This window comes from Electrophorus electricus, chromosome 8 (assembly GCF_041902795.1).
Source record: "Electrophorus electricus isolate QZ-2024a chromosome 8, ASM4190279v1, whole genome shotgun sequence".
NCBI classification, from domain to species: Eukaryota; Metazoa; Chordata; class Actinopteri; order Gymnotiformes; family Gymnotidae; genus Electrophorus; species Electrophorus electricus.
The window spans coordinates 34,967,501-34,977,500 of record NC_137504.1 but is presented as its reverse complement, the minus strand read 5'-3'; the positions used below and the strand labels follow the sequence as shown (position 1 = coordinate 34,977,500).

At 44.8% G+C, this 10,000-nt stretch overlaps 1 protein-coding gene across 6 annotated transcripts in view; it reads right to left on the bottom strand.

Annotated features, from left to right (window-relative positions):
• The window catches only part of aifm1 (apoptosis inducing factor mitochondrion associated 1), a 22,017-nt gene that overhangs the window by 6,897 nt on the left and 5,120 nt on the right, over positions 1-10,000 (bottom strand). For 2 of the 6 annotated variants that reach the window (XM_035527650.2, XM_081719752.1), the window contains 9 exons: positions 6,309-6,457; positions 5,482-5,612; positions 3,789-3,879; positions 3,553-3,637; positions 3,411-3,487; positions 2,076-2,184; positions 1,376-1,483; positions 1,127-1,215; positions 827-967 (listed from right to left, as the gene is read on the bottom strand). In XM_035527650.2, the coding sequence (XP_035383543.1) occupies positions 827-967; positions 1,127-1,215; positions 1,376-1,483; positions 2,076-2,184; positions 3,411-3,487; positions 3,553-3,637; positions 3,789-3,879; positions 5,482-5,612; positions 6,309-6,457 (980 nt within the window). Of the gene's footprint in view, positions 1-826; positions 968-1,126; positions 1,216-1,375; positions 1,484-2,075; positions 2,185-3,410; positions 3,488-3,552; positions 3,638-3,788; positions 3,880-5,481; positions 5,613-6,308; positions 6,458-7,170; positions 7,213-7,359; positions 7,549-10,000 lie in introns of all 6 variants that reach the window. The other 4 variants (XM_035527647.2, XM_035527648.2, XM_081719751.1 and 1 more) reach the window with 4 other exon arrangements.

Genomic DNA, 10,000 nt, shown 5'->3' with positions numbered 1-10,000 from the left:
CTACACTACACTACACTACCCAGAGGACGGCACTACACTACACTACACTACACTACCCAGAGGACGGCACTACACTACACTACACTACACTACCCAGAGGACGGCACTACACTACACTACACTACCCAGAGGACGGCACTACACTACACTACACTACACTACCCAGAGGACGGCACAACACTACACTACACTACCCAGAGGACGGCACTACACTACACTACACTACACTACACTACCCAGAGGACGGCACAACACTACACTACACTACACTACCCAGAGGACGGCACAACACTACACTACACTACACTACCCAGAGGACGGCACAACACTACACTACACTACACTACCCAGAGGACGGCACAACACTACACTACACTACACTACCCAGAGGACGGCACAACACTACACTACACTACACTACACTACCCAGAGGACGGCACAACACTACACTACACTACACTACCCAGAGGACGGCACAACACTACACTACACTACACTACCCAGAGGACGGCACAACACTACACTACACTACACTACCCAGAGGACGGCACAACACTACACTACACTACACTACCCAGAGGACGGCACAACACTACACTACACTACACTACCCAGGGGACGGCACAACACTACACTACACTACCCAGGGGACGGCACAACACTAGAGTACACTACACTACCCAGCAGACTGGTCCACTTTACCATCTCAGTAGCATGTATTGTGCTTATTTTTAAGTTTTAAGTTAATGTATGTCAGACTTTAAAGCACTCTTGACGATGGAGGGTACTGTCCGTCAATCTATGATGACAAAGATGAATCACCCACCACCCAGATATTGGCGCGTGCTTGCAGCTCAGCGTTGACCCGATAGCCCCCAAAGTCTGAGTCGACCTCCAGGCCGGCGGACCGGGCCAGCTCAACGTTGGGCTCCAAACCCACCGCTGCCACGACGTGGTCTGTCTTCACCTACGGCAACAAGGCAGTGTTAAGCACACACACATCTGTTATGACATGGGCCTCGCAACGCAAACTAACGTCTAAGAGACGTTCTGTTCTGTTCTTCTGCCACTCCCAGGGGGCGGAGTTTAAAGCGACTGTTGTCCAATCAGTGATGTGCAACCTTACCACGCGCCCGTCCTTCATCCTGATCTGCACTTTTCCATCCTTGTAGCTCACATTCTTCACCACGGCGTCCGTGAGCACAGTCACACCCTCTGACAGAGGTCAAAGGTCAGTAAAGTCACCTTCCCCCTTCAGATGCATTTATTAGTTTCATGGCTTATTCAGGAAAAAACTAAACGACTATTACATTATATTATTGTATAATTTATTACATCACAGATTATAAGTGTTGGATTTTTATATTTTCAGCACCTTTTTTAACTTTCTCTGTGGTCCAGTTGCTCAGGTATTCTGGTAGAACTTTACCCATGTTGCCTTTCTCCGGAAACATCTGGACAACCTCCAGGCCGAGATCAGCAGCTACAGAGCCAAGAGAGGGTGTTTAGACTCTCAGCCCTGTGGTGGAGGTGGTGGTGTTTAGACTCTCAGCCCTGTGGTGGAGGTGGTGGTGTTTAGACTCTCAGCCCTGTGGTGGAGGTGGTGGTGTTTAGACTCTCAGCCCTGTGGTGGAGGTGGTGGTGTTTAGACTCTCAGCCCTGTGGTGGAGGTGGTGGTGTTTAGACTCTCAGCCCTGTGGTGGAGGTGGTGGTGTTTAGACTCTCAGCCCTGTGGTGGAGGTGGTGGTGTTTAGACTCTCAGCCCTGTGGTGGAGGTGGTGGTGTTTAGACTCTCAGCCCTGTGGTGGAGGTGGTGGTGTTTAGACTCTCAGCCCTGTGGTGGAGGTGGTGGTGTTTAGACTCTCAGCCCTGTGGTGGAGGTGGTGGTGTTTAGACTCTCAGCCCTGTGGTGGAGGTGGTGGTGTTTAGACTCTCAGCCCTGTGGTGGAGGTGGTGGTGTTTAGACTCTCAGCCCTGTGGTGGAGGTGGTGTTGTTTAGACTCATAGCCCTGTTTTGGTGGTGGTGGTGTTTAGACTCACAACCTTGCAGCGGTGGTGGTGGTGTTTAGACTTACATCTCCTGCCCAGTGCGCAGGCCAGTTCACTGCCCAGAAATCCTCCCCCGATGATGGTGATGGACTTCAGCTCACGGGACACTTTCTCCAGGGCTCGGAAATCCTCAATCTATCGAAACCCAAACAAAATAAACACCACACGAGAGAGGACATGTGTGACTGAGATACGTACCTTCATGTTGTGTGTGTGTGTGAGATATGTACCTTCATGTTGTGTGTGTGTGTGACTGAGATACGTACCTTCGTGTTGTGTGTGTGTAAGTGAGATATGTACCTTCATGTTGGTTGTGTGTGTGTGTGTGTGTGCGCGCACACGAGTGAGATATGTACCTTCATGTTGGTTGTGTGTGTACGGTGTGTGTGTGTGTGTGTGTGTGTGTGTGTGTGTGTGTGTGAATGAGATATGTACCTTCATGTTGGTTGTGTGTGTGTGTACCTTCATGTTGGTTGTGTGAGTGAGATATGTACCTTCATGTTGGTTGTGTGTGTGTGTGTGTGAGAGAGAGACATGTACCTTCATGTTGGTTTTGTGTGTGTGTGTTAGTATGTATCTTTATGTTGGTTGTGTGTGTGTGTGTGTGTGTGTGTGTGAGAGAGAGAGTGAGATATGTACCTTCATGTTGGTTGTGTGTGTGTACCTTCATGTTGGTTGTGTGTACGGTGTGTGTGTGCGCGTTCGTGTGTGTGAGTGCGTATGCCTGTGTATGTACGGTGCGCATGCGCGCGCATGTACGGTGTGCGCGTGTGTACGGGGTGTGCGCGTGTGTACGTGTGCATGCATGTGTGTACGCGCATGCATGTGTACGGTATTTGTGCGTGAGTGCACGTGCGTGTGTACGGTGTGCGTGCGTGCGCATGTGCGAGCACACGTGTGTGTGTGTACGGTGTACGTGTGTGTGTGTATGTGCGCGTGTGTACAGTCTGCGTGTGCGTGCCTGTGTGTACGGTGTGCATGCGCGTGTGTGTGTGTATGGTGCGCATGTGTACGGTGCGCGTGTGTATGGTGCGCGTGCGTACGGTGTGAGTGCATGCCTGCGTGAGTAAGTGAGTGAGTGAGTGTGTGAGATATGTACCTTCTTGTTGGTTGTGTGTGTACGGTGTGTGTGAGTGAGATGTACCTTCATGTTGGTTGTGTGTGTACGGTGTGGGTGTGTGTGTGTGTGTGTGCGCGTGTGAGGGAGATATGTACCTTCATGTAGGTTTTGTGTGTGTGTGAGTGAGATATGTACCTTCATGTTGATTTTGTGTGTGTGTGTGTGTGTGTGTGTGTGTGTGTGTGTGAGATGTACCTTCATGTTGGTTGTGTGTGTGTGTGTGAGAGAGAGAGCGATGTACCTTCCTAAAGAGTGTTGTCCTCTTCTTAACCTCCTCACCTGCTCTCTCAATTACTTGCAGATTCCTGGGAACTCCACCTGTCACACCAATGCATATTAATTTCCTGTTTGTGTGTGTGTGTGTGTGTGTTTTGTTTTTTTACCTGTTGCAATGAGGCACTTGTCATAAGAAATCTCTGTACCATCACTCAGTTTCACTTTACTTCCCCTGACATCCATATGCGTAACCTACATGATACACACGCACACACGCAAATATATACTTTTATACAGTCAATTTAGTATTCTCTCTTTTAAGATTACACAATACAAATCCATAAAAGGTCATCTTGACCTGGTGAGGATGCAGTTATAAACACAGAGAGGGCGGGGCCCTCACCTTCCTGTCCATCAGCACAGCCACGCCTCCGTTCTCCACTGTCTGCAGCTCCCTGGGGCTCACGTAGAAGGATGGAGGCTGGAAATAGATACTGAAACACAAACACAACAAAAACGTCCTGAAAAACACAACAGCAACATCCTGAAGATGCACAATAATATACCCTAACCAACCCCAACACTAACCCTAACCCTAACCCAATGGTTCCTGCCTACAGACTTCAAATATTCATAACATACATAGTTAACCCATAAGTTTATTAATGTTTTAGTAAAGAACCAGAAGTATAAAAATACATGTGACTATCCTGAAATAAACAAGATCTTTAAAAGATAAATCACTGATACAGAAGATTTTAAAATTTGGCAATATTGTAATAATTTTCTAACCTTACATAACCTGACATAATAATGTCAGTTCTGATCTTACAATGTAGAACTAGATCAGCTAAGGGTTTAGCTGGATTCTGTGACTGGATCAGTTGGATTCAGTGGCTGGCAATCTGAGAAAATTCCCTAAAACTCCTCTCAATGGATCCATCTGCACACGCAGGAGCAGAGCTGCCAGAAATGTTCATATAAATCCGGCATGTGGGGTAGTGCAGTAGATATTTCACTATTGACTATTACTACTATACCAAACAATAATAATTAGAATATAATGTGACATTATAATAATAACAATAACTGTTTGACAAGTAAGTACTTGACTTAAAACTGAGAAATGTTTATGAGAAGATTTTTCCTCATCCCTGGAGTAATATGCAGTAAGTATAATCATCAGTATTGTATTTTTGCAACTGTGTAGGGCAAACAAAATAACTCTAATTGAAACAAAAATTACAATCAGAAACATAAGTTTAACATAAGTTCATTTTCACACTCATACACGCCTGTTTTAGTAAAGCAGAATAGCAACGTTAGCTAGCTGTACGTTTTCTAGTGTAACGTTACGTTACCTCATAATAACAGCAGTGCAGAAATTACTTTTAAACACAGTGGTGATGAAGAAACATTCAGAAAATCAGTTTTAAGTGACTACTATTAAAAACACCATGCCATGAGCATCACCAGCAAATAAACTGCTAGGCTATGCTAAGTTGTGCTAGGATGTTTTGGCAATGCTGTGCTAAGATAAGCTAGGCTAGGCTGTGCGTGTTCATTACAGTGAAATGTTCACCTGAAATTCTAGCACAAACTGGACAGTTTTCCAAGCTTTATTTTTTAATTATGGTAAAGAGGAACATTTGATACAGTTTGGGTGCTTTTTTCCACCTGTTTTTGTCTTCAAATTCATCTTCTGATTAAAATTTGCTTGCCCCTTCTCTCATGAGAAGTGACACACAATACACTGAGGTTTCTGCTTGAAGTTGGAACATTTTAAACTTTCGATCTGCAGCAGAACCACATGCTGGCGGTGGAGAAATTTGGGGAAATCACATCATATATGTCATCAATACTTGTCCCCCCACAGGACATAACGGTGTTTTGAGCAGAATACCTGTCCTATAACGGTGTTTTGAGCAGAATACCTGTCCTATAACGGTGTTTTGAGCAGAATACCTGTCCTATAACGGTGTTTTGAGCAGAATACCTGTCCTATAACGGTGTTTTGAGCAGAATACCTGTCCTATAACGGTATTTTGAGCAGAATACCTGTCCTATAACGGTGTTTTCACCATGGACCAACATACCTCCTCTCCTTGCCATTCCACTGTTTGAAGCGCAGTGTTTCTGTCACACTGGGATCATCAGAGAACCAGAGCTCCTTAGAGAGGGGAGGTCTCATGTACGGCAGGTCTGCTTCGTCTGTCACTATCAGCACCTGTACATAAGGAATCAAAACTAATTATCCAAAAGGCCCAAAACAGTGAGTGCACAAGAGGAGTTCCACAGGGTTCTACCATCAGTCCTCTGCATTTCCAGTAGTTACATAAGCACAAAAAATGAGAAAATCTGTATAAATTATAAATCGTCATGTACTCCTTAGTGCCTGCTGAACAAACACCATAATTGCTATTTAATAACATATCACCAATGTATAGTAATTCATTTTACTTTACAGTAAGGCTTTATAAATGGTTTAAAATGAGTTTATTACTGCTATTAACTATGTCAATACTTGTTAACAGTCAGTAATAAGCAACTGTTAAACAGAAATAGAAAGGCCAACAGGGACCAGCTAATTGCCAAACAGTGAGTCCACATTCAGGTACACCGACAGTTCAGATCTTGCTAGTTCCTTATTGACTGTCTCCTCCATCAGTCAGCAAGCTACTAAACTGCTTCACCAGATTTTTGTTAATAAGTTACTATTATTTAACCATCAACAGGATGTGTTAGTAGTCAAAAATTACCATCTGACCAACATTAGCATATGAAATTAATATATTCATATTCTACAGTTCACTGATGCTCTTTTTTGTGCATGTGTATGTGTACCTGCTCATTAATTATTTTAATGTGTTTAGGATATAATTAATGATCACGAATAAACAGACTTATTGGCACCGCTACTCACCCTGGCACCAGGATCACGGGCGCGAATGGACCTAGCTGCTGCAAATGAGGCAGTGCCTCCACCTATCAGGAGGTAGGGGGCGTGTTCAGGGACTTCAGGGAGAGCAGGTTCCACAGGGCTCATAGCTGAAGCAGGTGGAGGATCAGAGGCTGAAATGAAGCCAAACAGAGAAGGCATCAACAGGTAGGACAGCACACAAATGGCCAGGCGACTTCAAATAACCCTGATTACACAGACGCAGGTTATTCATGTCTGCAACAATTCAATAGTCTTGTCAAGATCAGCCATCTCTGAAACACAAAACTGTACACAGGGAAGAAAGATGGGTGTCATTTCAGGTGAAAAACTGAGCAAGATTCCTACAAATTTTTTAGCATCAACATTTATCACTACAGAGATCACACACTTGACAGATTCATCGACGCAGCAAATCAGGTGTGACCTTTTGAAACTAGTGTGATCATTTAGCTCTACAACATTCCACAGATGCACTGGAACAAGCTGGCAAGAAACAAAATAAAAGTCAGATTGGTAGAATGGGTTTGAGTGCAGCAGAAGTATGAAGACCAGAGAAAAGGAGAAAAGATGATATTCTGTGAGCTAACAACAACATCGTAATTCCTAACCTAATTTAACCTAATTCAATTTTCCAAAATAGATAAGTAATAATAAAGCACTCAAAAATAAAATGTCATTAAAAAAAAATATATCATGTAATCAAAATCATGTAAACATGTAATCAAGTACTGGTAACGTTATCATGTGACTACAGACAAAATGTGTGAGGTAAAGATTCTGCAGCAGCACCATCTGCTGGACTAAATGACGATCTGTTCCCGTGCAGTCAAATCTGGATTCTTACCGCTTTCAGTTACATTCTGCCATGCTGCCAGTCCAGGCTCTGCTGCAGTTTTCCCATAACGTAAAAGCACAGGGAAACAAGTAACCACAATTCTCAAGTGATGAACTGAATAAAAGTCATCTGATTGCTATAAAATACATATACACCTGTATATACACCTTGGTCTTCATGCAGATGAATCAGGCTTACCGCTCTCCCCCAGAGACGAAGGGTCTGCAGACTCTGCGTCAGTTAAACGTGTTCCAGTTATACGTGCTCCAGTTACTGGTGCTTCTACAGCAGGAGCTTCTGTAGCCACTTCAAGCGTGGGCACCTTGAAAGCAGTTTCTGATGCTTCCGGACTGACTTCTTTCACCACAGACTCCGTTATGGATGGATCTGAAACAGGGACAACTTCCCTAAGAGGAGGTTCTGGAGCAGGGCCTTCTGGACTAGGTTCAGGCACAGGTTCTGGAGCAGGGCCTTCTGGACTAGGTTCAGGCACAGGTTCTGGTTGCAGGGCCTTCTGGACTAGGTTCAGGCACAGGTTCTGGTTGCAGGGCCTTCTGGATGTTCCAAGACAGCTACAGCACTTAGTTCTAGTTACGCACAAGAAGAATGGAGAATACAGAAAAGAACTAGTTGACTCAATACAGAGTAGCGTCAAAATATCCTTTATGTCCACAGATGCAACAGCAACAAAGAAATTCCATTAAGTCTTGTTGAAAAATAACAAATAAATAAACATGTTTCAGCTCCTATAGCTCATGTGGAGAGAAATTAAGGTGCTTCTAAGCCCAAGATCATGAGTTTGATTTCCAGGAAGAAAATACACTATTGTACTGATAAATATGCATGTTGTTCCAGAAAAGAATGTCAAAGAATGCTGTAAATGTTCCTTCACTTATGTCAGCACTTCCTGTTGTGAGCACAGCATTTTCTGGGCCCCTGATAAAGTACTATTGGAATAATCCAAAATAAACAATTAGAGGAAGATTTTTCTAAGAACGAGAAGAGGTGGGGAGGTGCGGGTAATCAGGGGTGACTAATGATGTCTTGCTCTTTGCCAATTCCTGCATCTTACCACTCTCACTCTCCATGAAGAAAGGTTCTTCATGTACAGAAGCTTCAAATGGAGAACAAGTCAGATGATGAAACGGACATCTTCCATACCAGGATGCTTGTTGTTTTGCAACTCAACTCCTTGAACTACATCAAAACTTCTTGCCCCACAGGAAGGAAGGGAGAGGGCTGGTAGTATCTTCTCTGGTTTATTCAGAGCATTCTCACTTTTGCACAATTGCATAAGCAAAGTCAAACAGTCCAAAGCCACACAGGAATATGATCAGCATTACCCAGTGAATCCTGCTCCAGGACCCAAAATGACCTCTTCCATGTCCATGCTGAGGACACTTAAAATTATCCAAAGACCAGTTTTTATGCCATACAAGGACTAAAACAAGCTAACAGGCTTGTGTAGAAAGAACCAAAATAGAAGGTGACTGATCTATACGAGGTTATTCACAACACAGTTTCATCAGGAAAGCAAACAGTGAAAACCATTTCAGTCAAAAGAGAAACGTTATTCAGGGCTTCCTGCACCATAGTCAGTAGTTTCTTCTTTAACCTACTCCATTTAACATTAAAAGCACAAAATGTCAATAGATGCACAAAAAGTGCAGACCCAAGATAAACAGACAAGCATCTTCACATTTCCAGGAGCAGTTAGAATAAGGATTGGATTCTAGTGGGGTAGACACTGTGGATATTACTAGAACACATTGCCTCACTTAAGTGTGTGATCTCACAACAGAACAAGCCGGGAGGGAAATGCCGTTAAAGAGTTTTATCATCGGCAGAAGGAAAGATTTAGAAGCATCAGACGTGTGTTAAACATGAAACATTTAAATCAGACTTTCCATTTAAATCAGACTCATTGATCATTATAGTATGTAATAATCAGAATAAACATTTCCTACTTTTATACTACATATGTCAGAATATACCTTCTGTACTTCTGTATTACATACTTATGCAATATAAAATCTATTTATGTTTTAAAATTCGGTTTGGGAGGAAAATGCTGAACTGAGCTACACATGAGCTGAAGCGACCTTGATCAAAAGGCATGTACTGAGCTGAGACGACAGGAGATCAGAACTCCCAATACGTCTGACTAAGAGACTTGTCCATACCAGACCATACTGAAGTCACAGGACACGTCTAAGAGCTATATGCATCAATGCTGACCAGTGAGAAAAGTGGAGACATGTCTGAGGTCAGACTGATGGTAGACTGATCAGACAGAGGGTAAACTGATCAGACCAAGCCCAGACCGAGGCCAGACCGAGCTCAGACTGATCAGACCGAGGCCAGACCGAAGCGTAGGCCGATCGGGCAGAGGCCAGACCGAAGCGTAGGCCGATCGGGCAGAGGCCAGACCGAAGCGTAGGCCGATCGGGCAGAGGCCAGACCGAAGCGTAGGCCGATCGGGCAGAGGCCAGACCGAAGCGTAGGCCGATCGGGCAGAGGCCAGACCGAAGCGTAGGCCGATCGGGCAGAGGCCAGACCGAAGCGTAGGCCGATCGGGCAGAGGCCAGACCGAAGCGTAGGCCGATCGGGCAGAGGCCAGACCGAAGCGTAGGCCGATCGGGCAGAGGCCAGACCGAAGCGTAGGCCGATCGGGCAGAGGCCAGACCGAAGCGTAGGCCGATCGGACAGAGGCCAGACCGAAGCGTAGGCCGATCGGGCAGAGGCCAGACCGAAGCGTAGACCGATCAGACAGAGGCCAGACCGAGGTCAGACTGATCAGACCGAGGGTAGACCGAGGTCAGACTGATCAGACCGAGGG